Source organism: Phaenicophaeus curvirostris, chromosome 3, assembly GCF_032191515.1.
Source record: "Phaenicophaeus curvirostris isolate KB17595 chromosome 3, BPBGC_Pcur_1.0, whole genome shotgun sequence".
In the NCBI taxonomy this organism is placed as follows: Eukaryota; Metazoa; Chordata; class Aves; order Cuculiformes; family Cuculidae; genus Phaenicophaeus; species Phaenicophaeus curvirostris.
In genome coordinates this window covers 8,107,883-8,134,638 of record NC_091394.1, presented here as the reverse complement: position 1 = coordinate 8,134,638, position 26,756 = coordinate 8,107,883, and the positions used below count along the sequence as shown (strand labels likewise).

The 26,756-nt window shown below is 39.9% G+C and overlaps 1 protein-coding gene across 2 annotated transcripts in view; it reads left to right on the top strand.

The window, feature by feature from the left end:
- Positions 1-25,139, top strand: part of GABBR2 (gamma-aminobutyric acid type B receptor subunit 2) — a 457,827-nt gene extending 432,688 nt beyond the window's left edge. For both annotated transcript variants that reach the window (XM_069853337.1, XM_069853338.1), the window contains exons 16-19: positions 4,544-4,726; positions 7,200-7,329; positions 16,091-16,208; positions 23,827-25,139. In XM_069853337.1, the coding sequence (XP_069709438.1) occupies positions 4,544-4,726; positions 7,200-7,329; positions 16,091-16,208; positions 23,827-23,992 (597 nt within the window). In that variant the 3' untranslated portion in view covers positions 23,993-25,139. The remainder of the gene's footprint in view (positions 1-4,543; positions 4,727-7,199; positions 7,330-16,090; positions 16,209-23,826) is intronic.
- The last annotated feature ends 1,617 nt before the right edge of the window (positions 25,140-26,756 follow it).

Here is a 26,756-nt window from a genome sequence, read left to right as displayed (position 1 = left end):
TAAGGTCAACTATCTTGAAACCCCTAAGGTATTTGGGTATGGTGGTACAAAAGGCTTTATCAGTACTTCACAGGAAAACTGTGTAAGCTACGGATCTCTCTTAATTAAAATTAAAGATATTTTTTATTATAAGTATATTAGTGGACTAAGTGAGGCATAGACTCAGAGACACATACTTTTGTTTCTTTTTGCTCTTTTGGGTTCTGAGGATGTTTTCGTTGAGCATTGTTGGAAGAACCGAGACGACATTTACCCACGGAGGGCTGTAACTTGATCGTGTTGCTTTCAGAGTTAAGCTTTAGACATTAGTATGATCTTGAATAAAGGGAAAAGGGATTTCTACATAAGTTTACTTTACAAAAGCAACAGGTTCTGGAGAGCATATTTTATATTTTAAAGTAAAATGCATGGCTGTATTTATTTTAAGCAACTTGAATAAACCTAGCTTATCACCCTGAATCAGATATGCATGCAATTCCATGTCTGAAACATTTGCAAGGCAAGGCTCTATCTACAGGGCCTTTCACCTGAGGAATTTGGTTTTAGGTTTTTCAAATGAGCAGTGATAAAAAGGTTGTGACACTTTACTGCTTCATGTTCAGTCAATATACTGAGTGAATTGTAGAGAATAAGTTCTGATGCTAAGTGGCATTCCTGGTGATGGATCTAACAGAGGGACCAAGAACTATGTGTGTAAAAGAAACAAGCTAATAAATTTGCGTCAAAGTGTTCCCTCTGAAAGAAATTAGAGGCACAAACTAGCAATGGAAGACGACTTGATCTGCAAAAGGAGCAAAGCAAGTCATTCTTCAGCATCAACTAACCAGTAAGGGTTTACAAGTTCTGTAATTCATTTCTCAAAGGCTGAAAAGCTGCACAAACATATACAGTCATATTCTTATTCTGGATCTTTGAGAAAAAAAAATCTCAATTTTTTTTCTAAATTAAGGGAACATTCACAAACACAACAATGGAGAGTACTTTGAAATACTGCAAGACTTAAGTGTGTAAGCTGTATGAAAGTGCATATTAAAACTGTGATGCCAAAAATACCTCCAAAGAATGTCAGAACTCTCTTCAAAGAGAAAATATTATTAATACTGTGACATGCTCTTCTGCCTCTTTGCTTTCATGCTCCTTTGCCCAACCTTTTCTGCTGCCACAGGCTCTGAAACAGCCTTTCTGGTTCCTTTTTTTAATCCCTTCATCTGATCTTCTTTTAAACCCCAATTACCCTGCCCTCATTATTCCTCTCAGTTCCTTCTACTCAAAATACAAACGTGAACCATAGCCTTCTAGCATGAAATACTTCATCTCATTCCATGTATCAGCAAGTTTCCAAATGCTTAGCTATTTTGTGTTAAATATGGTCATTGGATAAGGTACAAAAAAAAAACAAACAGTTGAAGCAGGAGCTGGAATGCAGCACTCCTGATGCCCATGTGAGTGTTTTTGTGGCTGGAGAGTTCCTCTTCTTAGGCTTATACATTTTGCTGTATATTTTTTCTCATCATGCTGTGCCACAGCTAGAGCAGAACAGCTGGCAAGCACTATTTCCTCCAGCCTGCTCCAGCACAGGTTTCACAATAACCTGTCTGGACCCTGCAGATGATTAGCTCTGGCACCACTCAGCTTGTACATCTGGGTAAGAAGTCAGTGTGAGAGAGGCAGCAAGTCTCCCCCCTTAACAAGTATGTAGTCAATTAGTACAATTTCAGCAATGTAGGAAGTGAAATACTAAAGCCTGTGGCTCATCAAGCACAAGAGATGATACTGAAGACTTGCAAGACTACATTTTTTTCACTTAAGGCCAGACAAATTCAAGCAGTAATGAGGGTTTGGGGCTAGGTGAGTAGTTCTACTTCTCTGCTATACAAAGCAAAACATATACCTTTTAACTGATCTTCAGCAGTTTCCTGGGCCTTCCGACAGCCTTGAAATTCAGTTTTTGCCCCACAACTGTTTTATGCATCTGAATAGGCAACTATTCAACTATGTAGGCAAACTAGGGAAGAAACATGACATTTTCCACTTACTTCTTGTCAGCTCACTGATTTTATTTACTTGTAACCTGGCAGTTACTGTGCTTCTACAGTTAAATGTCCATCTCATCCATCACCACTTTATTTGGTGCCAAGTGCCTTAGAAGAAATATGTGTAAAATCCTATAGTAGAGTAAGATAGATCAGGGGAAAATTGTATATTGCTTTCTCCATTAAAAGGTATCCTCAAGTACAAATGTTGATATCCATTATACTGCCTCCCATTTGGAGTAACTGTAGGCATTCTTGTTACCTGATTAAAAAATGTCCAAACATTTTTTAAACTATTCTCTATTTCAGGGTTCAAGAATGTCTTGTAGAAATTATCTGCACAGTTCAAACATGCATTATGTTTATATTTCTTGTTAGAACTGACTGCTATGACTAATTATCTTTTTAGTAGTGAGTAGGGCTATAGTATAGCATAATCCCCGCTTCTTTAAAAGAAGCAATCCTAATACGTATTCTTTCTTCATTAAGTAATTTTCTCATGTTTATCCTTTTTTTATCAAAAGTCAACATCCTTCTGTTTTATCTGCTCCATTCCTTTAGAGACAGAACACTGCTCACTTCTAGTCACCCACCAAGCACATACCACTGTTGATTGCATTGGCATAAACACATTAATTCTAATCCAGTTTCCTGCAGCGCAGCAAAGAAAAATCAGTTCTAAGGGACCAAGATAAAAACATTATTTTCTGTGTTGGTGGCATTTTTTGTCTATTTGGCATTGACTTTGTAGATATTCAGCATTGACTCTTAGCAGAAATTTAAACTGCACAGATGCAAGACAGCAAGACACAAGTTCCACTGATTTTATGGACAGAAAAAACAAAGCTCATCTCACCTCATCTCTTGTACAGTGAGCCAACAACACAGCCCATGTACTTTTCAATCTAATCCACACTATGGGAATAAATTCATTAGCGCATATGTCCTTGTGGCAAAACATCCAGTCTTTGAATAAAACTCCCAGAAAAAGATGAGTCGATTGATGGATGGCTATGCTTCTGTCTTATATTAAGTTTGAACTTACGCTGCATCATACTGCAAAACTTTCATCTTGTATCATATTTCCTGCTAATTTAAGAAGCCTTGTAATTACTGTTTTTCACCTTCAGCTTCATTTTGATACAATTTTTTGGTCTGGGAGTCATACACCCCATTCATTACAACCAGCCTAATTAGAATCAAAGACATGGGAGAGAGAAGAGGTGGGGGCTCTAGGAAGACTCAGCTGCAGCAGTCTTCTTGGGGACATGAGCAGTTTGGTCTTGATTGTCTTCAGAGATGAATCGTCCCCGACCTCTCTTAGTACCTATTCCAGCATTTTACCAGAGTCATAGTAGAAAAGGGAGTTTTTTGATGTTTAAATTTCCTGGGTTTCAGTTTGTGTCTCCCTTCCCTCCACTGGGCACCACTGAGAAAAGTCTGGCTTCATCCACTTTACTCTCTCCTATTATTTATACACTTGAATATTGTCTCCCTCACTCTCTTCCATCTCAAGGCTAAACAGTCCTCAGCCTCTACTTGTATCATAAAGTCTCCAGTCCTTTTCATCACCTTTGTGGCACTTCACTGGACTTTGTTCTATTTGCCCATGTCTCTCTTGTACTGGGTGCCGAAACCTGGACAAAGCACTACAGGTGTGCTCTCACTGGGGCTGAGTGGAAAGGAAGAATGTGCAGTAAAGGCACATCTGTATACAAATATGCTTCTTAGCAAGTAATCATCAATTCTTTATGCCTCCTCTTCTTTATTCTTCTTCTTCTAGAGTAATCTGAGAAGCTTTCTCCCTCTTACCTAACAGCTAATAGCTTTCTCTTCTCATGTTGAGGTGATATTTTCACATTGTCACTGTGTGTTAAATCTTACTTATATTTGTTTGAATTAAATATGTTTAAGGTTCACCTTTCTTAAGTGGCTTATTTAATTGATTTGAACAGATTTGCTTTATTTTGGGTCACTAAAACCTAATTAAGTTTCCGTTATCTCCAGAGTGCAATCTCCCATGGGTTTTTTTCTGAAAATACTCCTGCTTCATGTCTCTCTCAGCTTGAGTGTTACTTGTAACAGTAGGAAGGGAGAAATTTCAGATGAAATTGTGCTTCAGAAGAGAAGAACTTGGGTTGTTTTTTTCTTAACAAAGGAATATATCCTTTGAAAGAATAAAGACAACAATTAAGGAGAAATGTGTGTTTGATTAAATATTAAGATATATTTTAATGTACTTAAAATCCAGATAAATATATTTTAAATTAATTTTCCCTGATTTTTTTTGAGCACTTCTCTTTGCAAAATCTTTTTGATTCAACCTGTTCTGTAAAATTATTCAGAATTTTTCTTAAGTACTGCACATGGCAAGCAGAGCACACTTTCCAGAATTTTGCACTTGAAAGTAGAAAAGAACTCTGGGTTTACCTCTCAATATTTTGAGATACAAAAGAAGTAGCTGCAGAAATAAAAACATCAGGATTTCTTAAGGCTTTTAAACCTTTCAGCTCATCACACTGAGGACAAACCCAGATGCAGCCACACAGAACAGACGATTTCAGTTCACTCAAAATCAAAAGAAAGAAGATTCAAAAACATCAACATCAGTCACCAGCGTCAATCAAGCCAGCACATCTCGACTAGAAGGATTGCAGTCAGAGAACCACCGCTTGAGAATGAAAATCACAGAGGTATTGTTTATTGTATATACTGCCTAGGCATTTTTTTAAATTATTTTTGTGCAACTATGGAATCTGCTAAAATGTTGACTTCTTTTTAGATGAAAAACTTAGCTTTCCCCATAGCAAAATATTGAATGAATCAGAAACAGATAATTTATATTGATAGCTAATTAATTCAGCAAATACTTAGCAGGTGTGACAAAATGAAAATACGCCTTTTCAAATTAAAATGAAACTTCCCTTATTTATTTGTAACAGGCAAATTACTCTGCTGCTTTGCATGGATGTTGCTGAGCACAACAGAGCAATAGCTCTGGAAATACAACCTTTACATGCAGACGTAACACAGACCCAAAGCCCCAGGGGCACTTAAAGAGCTATCTTTGTTCCTGTTTATGGCTGAGTTCAGAGGCTGCTGTTGCTGTTATTTCTCAGCTTCTCTGAGAGCTCACTCAAAAACTTGCTAGACAGTTTTTTTGCATCTACCTTGAAAGAGAATTATACGTTTTCTTAAGACAGAAAGGACCTTTGCAATTAGGAAAGGTGACACTTTCGGCTCAAAGGCTGTGGTATTTCTTCAGTTTCTACCAAGAGAAATACTATGCATGTGAAGTGCATGAATTCTATTCAAGATATAATGTGTATGTTTTAATTATGTCCATCCTTGCTCGTGAGTCTTCAAGCAATGACAAATCAGCCTTGAAGAAAGCCCTTTTTGTGAGACAAGATGATCATGAATGATCGCAATATTACCAAAATTAACCTGGCCTGGCCTATGTTAAAAAGTACCCTCATACCTTGAAGAAAAGGTATTTTATTGCATCCAGTACTACTTCATCCAGGTCTTAACTAAAGACCATTGCCACATAACCAAAAGCTGTTTATTTATGTGACCAAAGACTCCAAAAGCAAAAGTTATCCCTGCGTTTTTTAAGAAATTTAATTCAGCTTTGCCAGGCCCCTTTCATGTGAGAGCTTTGCAATTATTAATGAAGGCTCAGCTGGCTACTGGCTGTTTCAGTTTCTTTATCCTGCTGTAGTTTTTCTGCTAAGCCTCCTAACTCACAAGATCTCAGCCTATGCCTTGCAAGGCTCATGACAGTGATCACAGTAAGGCTGATCAGGGCAATTGAGTCATATTAGTGCATGTAGGACCCTGCTCCTCTCTTTAGACTTTACTTAAATAGATTAAATTATATGCTCAGAAGCATAGGTGCTGAGGGGCATGGTTTAGTATTTGATAGGAATGGTTGGACTCAATGATCCGATGGGTCTTTTCCAACCTGGTGATTCTATGATTCTATGAAATAAGAGTTTCACTGTCAATGGGGATTTGGAGCATGCCCAACCATGGTTAGCAGCTTATCTGCTTTTAGTTGCTATGTCACAGTTCTATAAAGAAACAATGTAAATCTAAATTCAGTACTTTTAAAATCCAGTTAGGCCCATAGTGAGTGGGACGTACTCTGGACACCACATCCTGGACAACTGTTCATGAAGAGCATCCCAAATTACCCATAAGATGCTTGTATCTCTTTATTTTCTGTTAGGCTGCAACCAATTGAACACAAGTTAGACTCTGGGGAGGGCACCTTGTGTTCAACCCAGTGCTAAAAGGTGTACCAAACCAGCATTTCTACTCTGCCTCTGTTAGCTAGAAAATATCTTTCCTTCTCTCCCTCTCCTTCTAGTCTAAAACGATGCTTTTAGAGAGGGAGAGGGCTAGGATTTTTGTTTCTTTCTTTCCTCTTATATCCATCTTTTTCCTCTTGGAAAGATATGCTTACAATGGCAGTTTAATGCTAACCATCAGACTATACAGATTAAGACAAAATAGATATAAACCATACAGTTAATTTTCAAATCACAAAAATATAGAGTATTCTCAGCCCTAAAACTAAAAGCTGTGAGTTGGATTTTCTTTCTTTGCAATTTCACAGACACATAGAGACATAAACAAAAAGTAGAACAGGAGTCTCTCTAAGAGAGGTAAAAGGAGTACAAATAGTCTTTAGGAAAACAAAACATTCCCAGTAGATTTGAGTGCCCTGGACACGCCCCTGATGCCATAGTTCACTTATATTCTCCTGTGTGTTCAGTAATTTGATTGACTCAACAAAGAATTTGTAGCTATGCATGCCACATTTGTATGCATGAATAATAAATAGTTGAGAGGTTTTCAGACTGGGCTTTCTAATGCCCATTTCTTTCTCATTCAGCAGTAAATTGCTTAAACTGTCAACTACTAAAGCTTAATTTTGTTCTGTCCTGCGTGTAATATCACAGCTGAACATGTTTTGTTAGTGGTAGCATGATTTTTAGAGGTAATGTTGTAGTGCTATAAGAAAATTCTATTTGGTACGGTGTGGCGATTGCATTACCACCTGCCTTCTAGTCTAATTATAGAAAACGATGCAGTTACAGCAGATATCTGAAGCAATGACTCAGATTTTTAGGGATTCATGCTCTTTCTGTTTTGCAGCTTGACAAAGACTTGGAAGAGGTCACAATGCAGCTTCAGGACACTCCAGAGAAAACAACATACATTAAGCAGAACCACTATCAGGATCTTAATGACATTCTTAGTATACGGAACTTTACAGACAGCAAAGGTGAGGGTTAGTTCAATCCATTAGTGGCTCAACCCACCAAGATTTTGAATAGCAATCTCCTTGGATTGGTTCTAGAACACATGGACCTTGGTAAGATAGAACTTTAAATGTTTTGGTTCCATTACTGAAAGTACACAGATTCAAATAAGAGGCTATACGGTACCCACTGAGTAGTAATTTCTGTGTGTGTATGTATTCTATTTTATGCCCAGTGTATATAATACATATGGTAAAGTGGGAAATTTTTAGAAGTGTACATGTGTTCAGAAGTCAATTTTTCCATGCTACATGGAGGGAGTCAGTCACAGACTGTTTCAGATCTTGTGAGAGTTAATTGAGCCAGCCTTCAGCAGTAGGAAGCTGGTTTAATACATGCTCATCTGAGTAGGATGTTCAAATACTGCTTTTGGACACTGCTATCAAGCACGTAGAAGAGAAGCATGTAACTATTTTAGTGCTGATTTGGACTCTAAAGGCAGTATTGGAAGCACTCATGTATGAAAATTCTTCCCTAGGAACTGATAAAAAAAGGATTTCATGACCACTGTAATATTCCTAGGTTGTTTCTGCTGTGTCTCTTGCATCGCTCCCTTAAGAAATACATGCAAAAGAATTGCTTCCATTAAAGCTATTTCACTTTTGGGAAGTAATAAGATCTGATGCACAGTGCACAAAGGGGAAGGCAGGACACCTAGCTTTCATTTCTGACTCTAAAGTGGATCTACTTTGTGACTTTGTAGAGCTGTATATTACTATAGTATGTGAAAAACTAATTGCCCTGGGTTAGGGAGTCATAGACTCGCATATTTGTTGCAGTGCTAGGCTCAGGCTTCCTATTGATGTGGCAGCATAAGCTTGGTTAGGTGGAACAGAAACTATTCCCATAAATATAGTTGCTGAAGAATAATTTTAGGAAAAAAGCAGCAGTTCATATATATTTTGAAGGATATTGTAATTTTGGTTGGATAAGGTTACTTTTTCACACACCTTTTGTTTTAGCTTGGGTATGTGCTCGGTTGTGTAACTTGTGGCAAAAAAAAAGAGCTCCATAAGAGTTCCCAATGTCCTTTTTAAAATTAAAAAACAGAAGGGGAAAAGGAGGAAAAGGAAAATGTAAATAGCTGCTGGAGGCGTGTGATTATTGGGTTGAGATCAGCAGCAAGAACTAACATCAGTGAGTGGGATGAGGCAGTTTTACCAAGTGTTTGAAAGGAACACATAGAATGTTCCACTCATGTCAGATGCTGCAGGAAAAATGATAAATCATGAATAATACTTCAAGCAGAAAAGATACATTACATTGTGCCAAATGCCCGTCTGAGTTTGGGTATGAGAAATAAAAACGATTCTCAAGAGATACGCTGAGTATAAATTTAGGATGGGATACTTCCCACAGCAGGTTGTACTCCATTAGTAGTAGGATGCTGGCAGAGAAATCAAGGAGAAAATATAACCTTTCTGCACTTACTTGTGGCTGTATCTACAAAAGACATTGCACAGAAGGATACAAGATTGTCAATGGTCCTAAGTTTTCCCTAGTACAGTTTCCAAACTTCAACATTTCAGCTGAGGGTTATGTATTTAAAACCATCTGTACCTACAGAGGCTTAATGTGCACAGTAGCTTGGAACTATGTACTATTGAAATGTACAAATTAGATATTCTTCTGAAGTTGCTGGACACAGTTTTCTCAACACACCTACCACATAAAGCTCTGCGCAAAACAGGGGAAGGAAAAATGGGATGTTTTCCCTTGGCCCTCTTTATATTGAACAGATTGGAGCATCCATTCACCTGGGAATGAGGAAGACCTGGATCCCAATTTGCAACAGGAGTTTGAAACATGGTCCCATGCCTGATGGCAAATGCCCTAAACATGAGCATCATGGAGTATCCTGATCCTGAATTAAGTGGCATCAAGTACTTTCAGGCTCTGAGCCACCATCTTTTAACAACCCTTGCTAGCCTTTTTCTGTCCCTCCATTTCTGTTTCTTTTGCCTCTTGTTTTCTCTCTTTCCCAATTTCCCCAGTCCCTTAGCTACACATCTGAATCTCCTCTGTATTTCCCTCACTGCATCCATCCCCAACAGTCAACCTGTGTGCTTAATTTAAATTTGCCATTCCAATCAAAATAACAAGGCTTTGGAGAATTCATGCTGCTGAGTCACTGCTGCTTCTGTGCAGATGCAAACAGACATCACTTAAATGGTACTTAAAAAAATTCTGGCCCTTACGGCTACAGGAAAGCTAACTCTGACTGACATAACTATGCTTTCTGTAGCTACGTATTTCATGTAACTTTCTGTAAATGAAACTACAGAACCTTGAAATTATGCACCCCTGATTGTACTAGAGCAAAGCTTCAGAATTGTGAATGGTTCATTAGCATGACCTAGAAGTGACCGTGTCTTTCACCTCCACCATGCAACTGGGGAAGCCAGTCCAATGTTGTTTTTAAGGTGATGACAAGGTTGGTGCCTACACTGGACCTTGTAAAAAATGTGAGATGAGAGAGAGGGACAGTGAAGAGAGATACTAAAAATAGCAGCTGACTTAGAGCTAAAATCATAGCAGATCGTTTGTCACATTTGTATTGTTGACATAACTGAATCCTGTGTCAATATTCTTTATAAAATATCTTGCTGTTCTGAAGGAATTCACATAGAGAATGCAATGTAATGTACCTGTATCCCCATTGCTTTTGCTTACACGAATCCAGGGCACTGCACTTCAGAGAACACACAATAACGTAGGACTTATGCAATGAATCTCGAACAAGTCCTAATCAAACTTTAATGTCATAGTACACTTCAGTAGGTTTCTGATCTGTAGAAACTGTCCACAGTTAAAACTCCTTACTTCTCTAGCCAAGTACCAAAGAAGATTATTTGATTCTTTTCTTCAAGGCAAGGGAATAATTTTGGAGCTCCTGGTTAGCTGTTAACAGCAACAGCTCCTGGTGTAGCCCAAGAGCTCTTTGCTGGCATGAGTAGTCCTTCTTTACGGTGCATTTCAATTTGGTATGTCTCATTTAAAGAGAGATATTATCCAAGATGCTAATCTCTTGCTTACAAATGCATAACGTCCCTGAGATATCTACAGCGACTGGCTATGTGAGAAAAACTAGTAGGAAATGTAGTTTGTAGTTTACGGTTTGATTGCTTTTTATTAATGCAGATTTTGTCTGCACTGCTAGAGAGCTTTGTGTGGTCTAACAGTTCTCAACATGCTCCATGGACCATGGCTCTGGGACCTGAAATGGCTTCACTGGTTGATTTTAGAAGGGCATCCCCTTAACTTCATTTGGCACATTACTCAGGTGATTTTGAGTCACTGTGTCTGCTAGTGGCCTCGGTTCTGTGCACAGCTCATTAGCTTCTCCCCAGGCTTGCTGTTTGCAGGATGTGGTCACCTTGCTTGAGGAGCAGAGCCTCATTACGCCCTGGGTTTGAGGCAGGGGAGGGCTGTGGGTGAGGCCGAAGCTTGGCTCTGGCAGTTCCTTTAACTGGCACTTCCATTCAGCAAAGAGAGCCAAGCTTGGAGGCAGGGCTGAGTTTTCCAGGCTGACATTTGGAAAAAGGAGGACAAATGCTTGTAACTGTGATGCTGTGTAAAGAGGAAGGTTGTGCTGCACAGCTCCAGGGAAGAAATATACTGGCATGGGCACAAACCAGAGCTTCCGAAAAGGTCTCTCTGCACCCATGTAGCCACTGTGCCAGAAACAGAAGAGACTTTGTGGAGGTAGAAGTTGTTTGTTCCATGCAAGTTCCTGCAGAGGTAAACATTACTGAGGAGAAAAATACAGAAAGATGATAGTATGTAGTTTGGGGGAGGGCTAGCTAATTTTGCCACACTTGGAATCTTAGCATCTTACTCTATTTGACTCCTATTTGACATTTCGTTGCATGAAATTATTTCTACATGAATGATTCATAGACTGCAAGAGTTTCACGTAAAGCCAAGCTCAGAAGAAATCCTGCAGGATAATCTCCCTTTTGTCTCTACCTTTGCCAGTACATTTCTGAGTAATGTATTAGGAAAATTAATGAATGGTAGCCCTACTATGGAAAGTACATAAGAAGCAAAAGACAGCCTTGCACTAGTCTCCTCTTAAGAACAAACTCCTTATGTGAGTTCTCTCTGCATGAACCCAAGCTTGCTCAGAAAGCCTTTTCTGTTTTGAGCAGGAAAATAGTCTTTACTCATTACTATAAATGAACTGGGAGCGGTCATTTACATGTCAGATATGCCTACATACTGTCAGTTGTCACCCCACTCCAATGTTTCCTAGTGTTAGTTTTTCTCCATGTAAAAGCAGCTGAAAGAAAAACAGATTTCAAAGGCATGTTGCTTGTAAATGTGAAGGGAAACAGAGTTCGTCTGTGAGAAGGGGAGGGGAATATTACTTCCATGAAGTTAGTGTGAGTCAAGCATTAAGCATGAGATTGAAATCACAGATTCAAAGGAAAGGCTTTCAGAAATAGATATACAAGACGTTAAAGGAAGAAAGTTCATTATATCCTTTGTACGTAGGGACATAAAGAGATAAGTATACTATTTTCTAGTATACTAGAAACAATCCAGCAAACAGATTCCAGTCCTGAAGTTGGAGGGTTTTTCTGTTTCAACAGGGAGACCAAACTGCCAGAGGTTCAGTCCCTGCCTTTCCCGCACAGAAATAATTCTGTAGTAAAAAAAGGAGTTTCTTCTGATTTGAAGTAACATTAATCACAAGAGAATCTTGCTGGCTTTTCTTTTAAAGAAAATCTTCCTTTCAAAACGTAACTATCAGAAGTCATGTTTTAGACTGCCTGGTTCAGCAGATCATATAATCATTTTAATTTCTCCTTTTGCTTTACTGCCTTTTCATCCTGTTCGCATAAAAAGCAGAAACTGACTAGTCTTGTGTCATGGTCCAAACAACAGAAACGTGAAAAATTGCAGTAGATTTAAAAAAAAATCTACTTTTAGCTTTAAAATTTCTAGAGTTCTTTAGTAAACCATCAAGTTTGTCTTTTCCAGCTCTTATAAGTCATTATTAAATCACACTTTCTTCTTTCTGGAACATAAAATATGCTTTATAGCAAAGAGAAAACAGAAGTGGAATTAAAAGATGTGGGGTGAACAGCAGTTCTACCATGAAATTGTAACCCATCAGAGTAATACTGGCACTAGAGTGTAACGATGAAGATATTCAATAAAGCTGCAGTGTACGAAATGTCAACAAAACAAACTTCTAGTTAAAGAAATACAGTTTAAAAAATCTTGGAAGAAATCAGTGGCAGTCACCTGGTGTTTTCTGCCTGCAGCAGAATAGGAAACATTAAAATTCTCGATACGTTTAAACCAGCCCAAGTAAATTTAACAGCACCAGGTTGCAGAATAATTATATGTACAGCAGGTCTGAGGCAAGCATCACCCCTGGCAGAGGGAGAGGCAAGCAGCTGGGAGCAGTGACCTCCTCGCTGAGCCTTTCCGCGGAGAGCATCGGATGTGCTCTTGCAGCTCAGGGCTTTGTAATTGGAAGTTATTTCTCTGCTGCAAGTAGGCAAAGGTACTGAGCTAAAGCCTTCTGGCTCTCACTGACAACTGGGCAGCAGGTTTTGTTTTCTAATGAACCCATCAGTGAGTGCCATGTGAGGCCCTTGAGTTCTATTTGTCTTTTTTCCCTATGGTTTTCTGAATGGAAAGTGCTCAGGCATCACTTATCCAGACTTCTGAGTTCCAATTTGAGGTCTACAAAGGTGAAAATTACTTAGAAAGTGCTTCTGGCTAATGTAAATTCGGTTCTGAATTCACAGTGCAACTTATTCAGCAGCATCTGAAGTGGCAGAGAGTACCCTTAGAATGAAGGGCATTTTTCAAGTGGTGTGTTTATTGAACAGAGAAAGAAAAGATAGGGAAGTACTAAAAACACTGCTACACTTTCCAGGGGAAGCTGAGAGCTCAAATGATTACCATTACCCTTAATTTATTTTCTTTTACTTGTTCATGTACATTAAAAGGTTTCCTCCATCCTGAAGTTTTTTAAATGCATATGGTGATAGCAGTGATAGCATTTTTTTTCTTTAAGCTCCATCTCCTGGAAGCATATGACTAAGTGAGAGTCTTCCTTTTCAGTATTTAAGTGAAAGGTAAATGTAAAAGAAGGAGACAAAAAAAAAAAAAAAAAAGAAGAGAAAAAAAAAAGAGAAAGAAAAAAAAAGAAAAAGAGAAAAGAAAGAAAGCTGTTCTAGTTTCCATAGCTGTGGAATAAAAATCAAAAAACTCCTCTCCCAAAAAGCTTCACAAATAAGAATGACCCAACTTTATTTGTATTTTGAAAGAAGCAAAAGAAAAATAGAAAATCCTCAACATTGTGACAGTTTTATGTGGATTTCATCTGTATTTTCTTTACCTGGTATATTAAAACTGGTATATGGTGACCTTGTATATAGAAATGTATGCAGGGTATTAAGGGAGAGTCATCTGCAAGAGTGGTAGAAGAGGATCTATTAAGAATAACACACAGTGATATATGGGCTGTTGGTGTTGAGAGGTGAGTAGGCAGAGAGTATATGATTTCAGCTCTGCTTTAAACTAAATCCCCCACCTTTTTGACAGGGACCACCTCCTTCTCTCTCTCACACACAGCACAACTGAAAGCATAAGAAACGCCTTTATGGGAATACAACACAGATTAATACAGGAAATCACGTACTCAAAGCCCAATAGTTGAATGTTCCAGTCATTTGATGAAGAATTGTGTCTTCAGTGGCTTTGTGAAGTGTTAAATTTCTTATTTGGCCAAAGGAGTTGGAACCCTCAAGTAGTTCAATAATAGAGCTTTTCCACCTCTAATTACAAAGTTTACTCAAATTTAAACTTTCGTCTATACCATAAAGTCAGCAGTTTTCATTGTCAGCTTAGATCAGCTCAGGATGGAACAGGCTTTTTAATCATGGAAGTAAAAGGTGTTTTTTCTGCGTGTCTGTTTATAGACATCACAAGGCTTTTATGCAAATGTCAAACTCAATATACATAGAAATGTGATATACAGAAAATAAAAACTGAACTCATGACAGCAAATGCCACACCAGCAAACTCCAGGCTGCCTGATAGACTTCATTGCTTATCTTAGCCACTGTCAGATCTTACTCTTTGCTGTCCTCCCTTCACAACTAAACCATCACTTAATCCTGTCATATCTTCCTTTTAAGTACTCTTCTTGCTGCCACTGAATTCCTTAGCTCTCTTTTACTGACATTTTCTTGCCTCAACAGGAGCAGCTTGATGTGTTCTGCTTGCCTCCTTTCTCACCCAGACCCTTGTCTGCCGTGCAGCATAAGTGAAAAATCTTTCCTGCTCTTCTGAGCTATGGAAATCCCTATGTCTGTGCATTTTTGTGTCCTCACCTATTCACTTCTTTACAAGTTGCTTGTTAGATGTTTCACAGCAGAAAGCGAATGATACAAAAATAGGCCAGGGCTGGCTGTGCTAGAGGGGCAATTATACATGTTGGAGTTTGTTCTCAAAACATTCCTGATTCTGCTTCCAGCTTCTTTCCTTCCTCTTTGTTTCTGCTGCTTGTTTTGTCCCACCGATGCTCATAGATAGCATATATATTCCTGGTGTGCTGGGACCTGAGCATTATTTGGGGCTTCTGAGCATTAATAGAACAGAAAAGCAGCTTAAGCCTCCATACACACTGGGTTTTTCATGCTATTTTCATTTTCTTTTCAATATTTTTGTGCTTTTCCCCCTCGTGCCCATTTTTATATTCAAATCCTCCAGTGTCCTTTTCCAGTTTTTACCTTCAAGTCCTCTTTCATGCTGCCTCAATGCCTGCAGCAATCACTGTTTCTCTGTGTGTGTGGCAAACAACTACCAGTGATGGATTTGGAGCTGCTCTGTAATTATTTATGAAAACTATGCACTGTCCTCATTACTCGGATGTTTTCCATGTGACTTTGCTTGGCTTAACGAAGCGGGAGACTTCGGAAAAGCAGGCAGGAACAGAGAGGATCCCCAGAAACGACAGCCTTCTGAAAATGGTTATATTTGTCCACGTTTGTCAGGGGGAACCAACACCACAGGCTTCAGCACAGCTAACCAGGACTTCTAGGGGAATAGGCAATCTATGGGGAAAAACTGTGATCTTCTGCGTTATCACTATGCAGGAAAGAAAACTGCAGGAGAAAGCTTAATGAAATCATTAGCTGTCCTCGCTGCAAATAGCCTATGGACCAGTGCAATGAGTATGAATCACATTTCCATGCTAAATGATAGTAGGTAGTTAAATGATGGCACTTAATTGCTTATGTGATTGCAAGAGTACCAAGGTTTTATACCTTAATGTGAGTATAGTTTTTCTAGGAAAAGACATAAATAAGATGTTTTATTCGTATGAAAAGGTAACAGATTTTGAGTGCAAGGTAATGTGATAATGTAGTTACATTAATATTTTACACAGCCTAAGACTAGATGAGAGACATGACAGGGCTACGTAGAGATGGGCGACAAGGTTTGGTTTGTGTGTGTTTTTTTAAAGATGAGGGGAGCAAAGGAAGCACAAAAGAAGTTTTGCCTCTTTTCTGTTTCTTTGTAGTAGGTCTTATGAAGGAGCACGTCACCAAAAGCATACGAGTACCACAGGCTCACAAGGAAACCTGAGGTTGTATTAGAGCATAGGCAGAAAGAGTTGACTTTGTTGCATTGTGCATCTGGGAAATTTTAAAATTTGGTCGCAGTAAAGTAAAATTAAATGTGTTATCCATCTAGATGGTGAGAAAGCCATTTTGAAAAATCATCTCGATCAAAATCCACCAGCACCATGGGGCTCATCAGACCCTTCCAGAACAAGCAAAGATCCTATAGAAGACATCAACTCTCCAGAACAGTAAGTATAAAATGTTACATAATGCTAAAGAAGGAGGCATCCCCACTCTCTGTCACATATGCTTGTGTGCATCCACTTTCTACTGGTTTAGCCACAAATTCCATCCTGGACCTCAGCTGCCTGGCTGATAAAACATTAATTTAAATTAATACAGTTCATCAAACGTATTTGTCTTTCATGCATTTTTATGGGAAAACCTTCACTGTAAACCACTTCAGCCACCCATAGCTACACAGAGAGCCTGGACCAGCAGGACCAGCAGCGATAGAAGAAGTGAATGCACACTCCTGAAGCACCAGTGGGCAGCAGGGATGTATTGTGATGCCTCCCTACACCCTGCTAACCACCCCCACCAGAATTAGAACATATTGGCAAACGCAGTATGTTGGTTTGCTTTTGGGGTACCTTAGGATCTAGTGCCCCAAAGGCAAGCTAACGTACTTCTTATGTCTTGTCAGAAGTATTCATAACATGGTGACTAAAGTTTCTGTAGGGAGTTACAAGAAAAGCTGTGCTTAACCACCAGTTAAGGAGTGAAGAGGATGTACATACATGCATACACATGTTACAGCTGTTGTCCACAGTCCAAGTCTTCCACACACCAGCCAGAGGGGTTCATCGTGTACATAGTAATTTGTTCTGTTTTGGTCTTAAGCTAGCTGAGAAATGAAAACAGTCTTAGGGCTTTTCAATGTTACCATAGCAGCTGGACACGAGTTTTGGCATACGAAACCCAGCACTGAGTAGTTTCCCTTAGAAACAATGCTGAGGCTACAAGGAGAGGATGGCTCAAAGCACTTGCTAGATTCATGGAGGGGAAAGAGCATTATGGTATCAGCTTTTCTCACCAGGAACATATATAATTAATTCAGGTACTGCCCTCTACCAGCCCAGCAGAACCTGCTGTGGGCCAGAGCTCAGGGAAGTGTCATGCTTGTTTGTCCCTGGATCAGTCATTTCCCCAAGGCAGCCTAGTTACACGAGCACCACTTCATCAGGAGCTGAGCTAATAGCTGTCAGACTCCTGTTTTGTACATGGGCAACTTAAAAGCTTATTTAAAAACAGAATAAATTAAATAAATTAGTAGACTGTGTCGCATGTTACATCAGTGACAGCAAACCTGATTTAAGAGAGCAGCCACTGCCTTGTACTACCTGGTGCAGGAAAGCATGTGGATGTCTGTCTTTATACTTGTACTTAAAAAAAAAAAACCAACCCAAACTTGCACAGGAACTAATAAACGCATATACACACAAATATACATACACTGGCACCAAAAAAAAAGTCCTGCATAGCTGAACTATCTGGTTATTTCATAAAAGCTGGGCCCTCACTGAGAAAGCTCTCGTGACTTTATGGGGTCAGCAGAGTGCTTTAATGCACAGCTATTAGAGGTCTGCCTTTTTTCAGCAAAATTTGTCAGAAATAATGTCGTATAAACGCTGGCTTGTACGCACATGGCCCCCTTAAATTAAGAGAGATGCTAAGAAAAACACAGATGCTCAGATAATCCAATTCTCCCGATACAGATTTAATGCAGTAAAAAGAAAAATATTAAAACATTTGGTGATGACAGACCCTCCCTTAGGCTAGTGGTAACTGATGAGAAGACTGAGATTTCCTGAAGGTCTTAAAGAGAAGCTCAGTAGTAAAAATCTGAACAGTCATGGACGTTTATGGAAAGCAGTTAACAAAGTCCTGCTAAATCAAAACAGGACCATTCAGCACTTGTATAGTTGTGACTGTGCCAGGTTCAAAGGTCAATGTCTTCCCTGAGGATGTGTTGGCAGTTTGGGCATGAAAGCTGCACTGCTCAGGCACAATGGACCTGCCAGAGAGGAGAAGCAAAACAGTCTTCAGGACTAGGGTTTTGTCATTCCCTCTCTTTTCCAAATTTGTGCTATTTAAGAATACCCTTCTTCATGCTTGTGCTTCTTTTTCAACTTGTCTGGCAGTACTTCTGGCCTTCCACAGTTATTAAATGTATCATTTTTATCAGAAAAAAAGACAAAATGTTAAAGACAAGCAGTAGTTTGAGACTTTTCTTTCTCATTTCACTGCATACATAGGGCATCTGATAGAGAGGTAGTCACATAGTCCACTGAAGCTATTTAGAGAGGTAGTCACATAGTCCACTGAAGCTATTTCAAGTTAGTCTGAGAAATATTTCCTGTTTGCCACAAATCTATGAAAGGTGGACATTAAGATAATAATTTTTCTGCAGAAAAGCTAACTCTTTAACTGCTGTAGCAAAAAGACGCACACCAGCTTTCTGTTACTGTCAGTGTTCAGGAGAGCTGACACCTCCTAGTATGAAAGTTCTTGTAGAGTGCGGAGAAGAGTTTGATTTTGGTAATTTTTTCATTCTTTCTTATCATTAGAGCTACATTTGACTAGCTGCAAGTGTGATCCCATATCCTATAGATGTACCCAAAGTGAAGGCACAGCAATACCCACGCACTTTGGACTCAGCAGTGCAGGAAGTTATTTCACATTTGCTTGTAGGATGTTGTTTATACCATCTCAATTAGAATGTGAAAAACGTTTGTTTTATGCTTGGCTCAGATGTAGAATCCTGAACCTAAGGAAAATGCAGTCTGTATGACTGTAGAGCAGCCTTAGAGCATGAATGTAGATGATTCACAGGTCCCTTTGTCTCTTACTCCCCTTCATGCTGTGTCTACCTGGTAGATTATCCATGTGCCATGTAAGGTTTGCCATACCCAGTCAGACCACGAGACATAGGAGCAAATGTTGGATGCTGGCTGCTTTCTTTCCTGTTCACACTGGCTGCGCAATGTAAATTGTGTACAGTAAATAAGGCAGTGCTGGTGCACAGGCTCAAGCTCTGTACTTTGATTTTCCATGGTGCTTCTTAGCATACTCCCTAGCACAATTGCATCAACTTTTGCTTTCCCAGGTATTGCTCAGACACAGACTGGCATCTGGAAGGAGCTGTCTGGGAGGAGCTTTGGAAGCTGCACCATGCCAGTTCATCTCAGGTCCGAAAAGTAGCCTGAAACAGTTTAGAATAGATAATAGTTCACTTCCCAGTAGGCCAGGATGTCTCTCATGCATAGTCAACTCTTTCCTCTTCCTTGAATGCGTGATCTGCTGGACAAGGCTGTATCTTATCTGGACACAGTACTTCAGTATCAGATTTATAAGGGCAGTGTGCTGAGATGTTAATCAGGATACTATTTGTATTCCAGCCTGATAGTGACCTGCTTTCTTATCTAACGATCACATCAGTAGAGAGGAGGGAGCTGGCCTCTTCTCCCAAGTGACAGGGGACAGGACAAGAGGGAATGGCCTCAAGCTCTGCCAGGGGAGGTTTAGGCTGGACATTAGGAAAAAATTCTTCACAGAAGGGGTCATTGGGCACTGGCAGAGGCTGCCCAGGGAGGGGGTTGAGTCACCTTCCCTGGAGGTGTTTAAGGGACGGGTGGACGAGGTGCTAAGGGACATGGTTTAGTGTTTGATAGGAACGGTTGGACTCGATGACCCGGTGGGTCTCTTCCAACCTAGTTATTCTATGATTCTATGATGGCCACATGAATACCTTCAAAGGGATACCTTCCATGACCCTTAAAGACATTCTTCTGTGCACCATCATTTCTGCATGTCGCCCCATCTCATTGGTGACCTACATTTGGTGAATGTTTTTGGCACCGTTAGAATTTATCCTGTTCTTATTTTAACAGCAACAAAATCTAACAGTTTTCTTGCTCTCTGAGTAAAGATGAGGATAGATTTCTGCAAGACCACACTAAAACCTTCCATTTTGTTAGACTGTTTCCTAAATGTGGTCATTTTTATAACCCTCAGAGCAGCTAATCACTATGTAACCGTTATATTAGAAACTACCTTGATTTTTTTTTTCTTGAGCTAAACCTGTGCTTTTAGCAGCATCTCAAAGACAGTCAAACACCCTGCTAGAGCCACTTGTGTCAATCTCAGTAACCAAAAATTCCATCAAAGAAAGTTGATTGTAACTGGATTATTGCATTACAGCCACATGCTTTGGCAAGAACATGGCTCTGTTGTTGCTTCTTCACTGACAGTGGTTCATATTACTCCTCCTATGATCCTACTCAAAGCTGCTGTTAAAATAAGGTGGATTTAGAATGGTTAATTTGCTTGCTAGTACAACATCTTGCTTTATAGTAGCTTTCTAGAACTTCCCAGCAGTTGCTAAAATCAACATTAATGGGCTGAAGAATTGTTTGAAATGAGCCCTGAATGTTTAAACACAATTTACACACTCCTGCAGATCTTCAGGTGTTTGACTGTAGCAGCAGTTGTTTCAGTCCCCCCACTTACCAATGGATCTTATCAGCAGTTTTCTATAGCAGAATCAAAATATTTTTCAAATGCCTCTGCCTCCTTTATAGTATTGTGCCTTCCCCTGTGCATTGCATTGTATCCCTATGTGCATTGACATTGGAAGTCAAGCTTTTACTTGATTTTGTTTATATCCATAAGAAACAACATTTCTGTACAGAGCTGGGGATATACACACTAGTCTAACACAGTCCTCCGATGAGTGGTTTCTCTCTGTGGCACCACCTTGCATTTCCATGTCCTTCAGCAATTATCTGATTCTGTGATTCTAAAAATACTCATACAAATCATTCCCACCCCAACATATTTGACCATATATGTGCTTTGACATATCTGAGTCGTATGGACAACTCAAAACAAATTCATAGAAAGCTTTCTGTTGGAAGGGACCTTTAAAGGGCATCCAGTCAAGCCCCCTGGCAATAAGCAGAGACATCTTCAACTAGATGAGGCTGCTCAGAGCCCCATTCAATGTGACCTTGAATTTTTCCAGGAATGGGGCATCTAGCACCTCTCTGGGCAACCTGTTCCAGTGTTTCACCACCGTCATTGTAAAAACTTCCTTCATTATATGTAGTTTAAATCTACTCTCTCTTAGTTTAAAACCGTCACCCCTTGTCATATCCCAATAGCCCTTGCTAAAATGTTTGTCCCCATCTTTCTTCTAAGCCCCCTTAAAGTACTGAAAGGCTGCAATAAGGTCTTCTTGGAGTCTTCTCCAGGCTGAACAACCCCAGCAATCTTGGCCAGCAATCTTGGCCTTTCTTCAAAGGAGAGCTATTCCATTCCTCTGATTATTTTTGTGGCCCTCCTTTGGACTCCCTCCAGCAGATCCATGTTTCCTGTGCAGAGGGCTCCAGAGCTGGATGCAATACTTCAGTGGAGTCTCACCAAAGCAGAGGGGCAGAATCACCTCCCTCAACTGCTGGCCACAGTTCTTTCGATGCAGCCCAGGATACGGTTGGTCTTCTGGGCTGAGCGCACATGTTGCCGGCTCGTGTTCAGCTTTTCATGCACCGGTACCCCCAAGACCTTCTCGGCAGGGCTGTTCTCAGTCCCTTCATCCCTGAGCCTGTTTTGGTACTGAGAGTTGCCCCAAAAGCATTGACAAAATGTGACAGAGGTGTTGGAAGGTAGAAACCGCTGCTATTGGAGGAAAAGAAACCTACAAAGAGTAAGGCAAGGTACAAGATTTGCATTTGCTGAGGGAGAAAATAGCAGTTTTGTTTGGATTTGTTTACTTTTTTTATTTTGGATTGGTTTTCTCCATAAGAGTTTTGCCTAAACTCTTAATTTTGTGAGAGTCTCCAGGCTACAATCCTCTGCCCCAACTCCAGGGAGCAAAGTTTCAAATGAAGATAAACTTTTAAGTACAGTTAAAGCAAAATTTGCCACCCACTGCAGTGACCATTGTCATGGGCAAATAAATATGCTTTGTCCATGGTATGGTTAACAAATGGGTGAAAATAAAAATCACTTGATTATGCAACGGGATTCTCTTGGAGTAGCTTCAGAAGTTCTTTAATGAGAAGTCTGTAACAATTTAACAAAGTAAGCATTTCCACTGGTGGGAAAATAAACTCAAGCAATTTGCATTTGACCCTGCAATGAGAAGTAGAGTGGCACTTCACAATATCAGGCTCGTAAGGATTCAGCACGCAGAAGCCGCAAGCCATGGCACCTCTGCACTCCTTGGGAACGAGGCATGATTTCATTGATAGCACCAGAAAGAGTTGGGCACGGTAGCAAAATAACAATGAATGGATTTTGTTTAGTCCCGGGAATGCATTGTCAGCACTACAATCATCACCACTGTGGATTAATATCACATCAAACTTTTAAAGGGAGTTGTAGGAGGGAGGGAATGAGAGTTTCCCAGCTAGGCAGATTACAACTATTTCCAACACACCTCTGTATAAACAAGCCTTATTTTGTAGGAAAGAAACTAAAGAGAAGCAGCATTACATTTCTTTCTGTTTTAATTTGAAATCTACACTTCTTCGTCCCTGAGCAGTGCGATGCATGCCTTGGTAGCTGTCTCTGCTTTCTGACACAAAGCCAAAAAGAAATGAAATATCATTTCAATCAGAAAAGCTGTCCAAAGGCAAGCTTTCAAACATACACATCTTATGAAGTCCTGTCTGTATGCAGTCATTATATCAGATATCAGGAAAATATGAATTTAAAACTCTATTGTACTGCTACAATGCTTGGTATGGGCATTTTTCTCCTGAAATCAAAAAGCCTCTCTTCAGTTCAGCTCTATCACTTTGACAGTTGTCTTCTCTCCAAAAAGTCCCTCTGTGTTTCAAGAAGGAATGTCCCCAAATGCAGAAGAAATCCTGATATGATAGCATTTTAATCACTGAAAACCTCGACCGGATTTTGATTTTGTGTAAGACGCCAGTATATCCACAGCATGGGGGTAGCAGAGCCCATGTCCCGTGACACCATCGTCTGCATGGAGAGGGATTAGTTGGGTTATCTGAGAGCACAGTTTAGTGTCCCTTGAACAAAAGAAATGAACAAACAAACCAGAACAATGTCCCACCAGTTATGATGATGTCAATCTGCTTGGAAAATCGGATACAGGATGCTGAGTTCCTAAATACTGAATTTTGCCATAGGTAGTAGGTTAGACTGCTTTTCAAGTGCCAGCTCCTCAATCCCACACTCAAGAGCATCCAACATCTCAAAAGCACCGACCTCAGCTGCAAAAAGGAACTACGTGGAAAAAGCTGTCAGTCCCAATTCTTTCCCTCCCTCCATGCGCCTGTGATTAGCTGGAATTGCAAAAATGCAACCTTAATTCTAACATCCTTGTGCAAATGGTGCATGGCTTAAAACTTAGCCCGTGACCTTTGTGCATGTCTATGCAGCTAGCTGGGGCTCTGCATGAGATAGATCACTTTGCAAGGGCCGAGGGGTTGCTAAGCCACATGCCCTCATTGCACACTTAACTTTTTTCCAGTATCAGCAGTCTAACAATTACTCTGGAAGTGCCAGAGAATTTCAGAAGGTTGTGGGAGGCTGAGAATGCACCCTTAGATTCCTTTGTCATGTCTAGCTTGTCAGAAAAATTCCCCGAGGGGAAATAACGGCGAGGTGGCACAGCTCAACAGCAGCAAGTGTAATGCTCTTGGCATTAACCCTCTCTATAACAGCGGCAGGCACAGAAAATCTCCTTGCAGCAATGTGCAGGCTTATCAAGCATGTAATGGATTACATTTTGCTCCTGGCTAACGCTCCTCTCTCTCTGTGTCTCTCTCGCAGCATACAGCGTCGGCTGTCTTTGCAGCTGCCCATTCTCCACCACGCCTATTTGCCATCCATAGGAGGAGTTGATGCCAGCTGTGCCAGCCCGTGCGTGAGCCCCAGCGCCAGTCCTCGGCACAGACATGTGCCACCCTCCTTCCGAGTAATGGTATCGGGGCTGTAGGAAAGGGAGATCAGTGCTTCCTGAACTGCTTTTAAGTACTCAATGACTGGACTAAACATCTGACCTAGAACTCTGCTACAAACATATAACATTGGCTCTTACTGCAGAGGAACTGCTGCTGAGGCTGTCATCACGGGAGTGCCCATGCAACTCATGTGGCAAGGCGAAGGAGAAGGACTCGAGGAGTTTGATCTGTAGCCTTATTCATGGAGTTTTTATTTCTTCACGTAGAAGTCACCGGAAAACGTTTCTTCCCGAATTTCTGCTAGCAACAAGGAGGCTGGGAAATACAGATCTTGCAAAAAAGACACTAGGGGAAAAGAAAACCCTGACACTCAAATGTCACTGAGCTTTATGTGGCTGCTGAGAACATGTAATTCTATACTGTATCCATGTAAGGAAAATACAATGGTTGAGCTATGCCATATTTCTTGAAATAGATACACTCATTTTTACAAGAGTTGTGTTAAATTGTTGGAAACATTCTGCACTGGTTAGTCTTGCTTGTTTTCATTTCAGGGACAAAGTTCAATAGGAACGGAGGGTTGTGAGAAATGATTCCTCATGTGTCATTGAGAACCTGCAGTGCTGTGAGCAGCATCACCTCTAACTTGCAGCTGCACGTGAAACCCAAGCAGAGGCTGAAGCTCCAGCTCCGAGTTGTCACCAGCTGATGAGCTGCTGGTTGGAAGCAGAGCACTTCAACCCTCCCCAGGGATGATGGTAGTGACTGCTGACAATCTGCAGCTTCATTTTTAGCGAAGTTTCTTCACCTATTTCTGAATAAACACCACCAACTGTAATGTACTAATCCGTCTGAAAAAGTCCTAAGGCTGATAACTCAAGAAGCTAAGGACAGGAGGGTAGGAAAGTCTTAATGCCACAGGGTGGATTGTTTTTCATAGTTTGTTTGAATTGTGTCACACATAATTACAATAAAATGAATCTAGTGGATTTGTGGGGGGAGGGGTTAGGGCACAGCACTTCGCTGCTGCAGGTAAAGCCTGCAGAGCACACAGATGTGCATATACACTATGTTTGCTTTGTACCTGCGTGTGTGACAGTTGTAGCAGATAATAGAGAGGACAAATCAAATTTACCAATAGAATATTTTATCTGAATCCTAAAAGGACTTTGAAAAAAACAACAGGTTTTATACTTTAGCTCCATCCTCTAAACCGAAGTAATTAGGAGGAACGATAGTGGCAAACCTTCTGGACCAGCTCTGGAGCCAAACCCTCAGGCACAGGTGAGAGAGACATGCAGCTTCTTTTTTCCAAGGACCTGGAAATGTGGCATGTCACTGCCAGGGCTGTTTGTTTGCTAGGGGTAGAGGGAAAAAAAACACATGAAGCACCCACTGGGCTCTCAGTTTTCTATGACCAACGCCTGTGCACCTCAGACCAAACCTTTGGAATGACGTTTCTACAAAGGTTTACAAATCAGCAATGACTGAAGCACAGATGAAGAAGTTCATTAGCTGAGGGACTTAACCGCAGCTTTGACAAGCTAGCATAAATCTCCATTAAAAGTATAAAACATGCCTCATAGTGGCCAAAACCAACATGAATATGTATCTGAATCTTACAATCAGGAGCATCACAAAATATTTCACTTGGCACATACAGTAAGAGAGGTTATGGAAATATCTGTAGCTTTTAGAACAAAACCATGTAACTATAAACACAGATAAAATAGAACTCATTACTCTGTTTAAGCACTAAACACTGACGTTGTCACTCAATGTGTGTTGACAGTATTCTCTTGCTTTATTAATATCATCAGGGCCTGGTTTATTTTAAAAGGAATGTTAATTTTTAAAAAGAGAAAATTACAATATTGTATATAATGTATACACAAAGATCTCTGTAGAAATATTATTCCAACTTAGCAGGAAAAAAAATTCAGAAGTATCGGACCATTGGCGGTGAGTGTGTGTGTGTCTGTAACTTCGTGAATACTGACTGTGTGACGTTTATTAGGTTTAAACCATGCAGTACATTCTTTGTCTCAATGATACTGTAGTTTCTCCCATAACATTTTTTTTTTACTTTACTGCAGATAACAAGACCAACCAAGTGAATATAGCTATTTAATGTTTCTGTTCTTTTATACTGCAGCAAAAATGTACTGTAAATTTATGAAGAGGCTGTGCCCCAATGGCATTTTCCAATGATGTTAGTGCACAAATGCTTTAAACTAGACTGGAACTGCCAGAATAAAATGTAAATGAAGAATTTCTTGTATAACCTTATACTGCATGAGATCAATTTTTAATAAATTGTTGCAAATCTGTTTTTATGAATAAAATATATAAAACTTAGGGGTTTTTGACTCAGTGCCCTGTTCCCTCACAGTGAAACCATTTTTCATGCATATACATGTACATATATAAACGTGCGTATATATAAAAGCCTCTCTGGAGAAGGAGGAATCCTATTACAACACCACATTATAATAAAAAGTCAAAGTACAAATCCTAGTAGTTGAAGGGCTCACATCTAGAGAAAATACTTAAGCTTCTGCCCTGAAATACAATTAACACAGTACTCATGAGTGAAGTCTAAGCCTTTTTTTAAATGGGAAAATAATCAAACATATCCTGAACATTTACAGCACCACAGTGACAGTGAATTCAGGAGAAAGAGGTGACTATTTCACCTAAATTACTAAAGTTGAGCCAATCTTCTAGCTACGTAGTAAAAATCCCTGTTTCATTGACTGAGAGTTTTCTGAGAGCAATCAGTGATTCTTTCATTAGGAA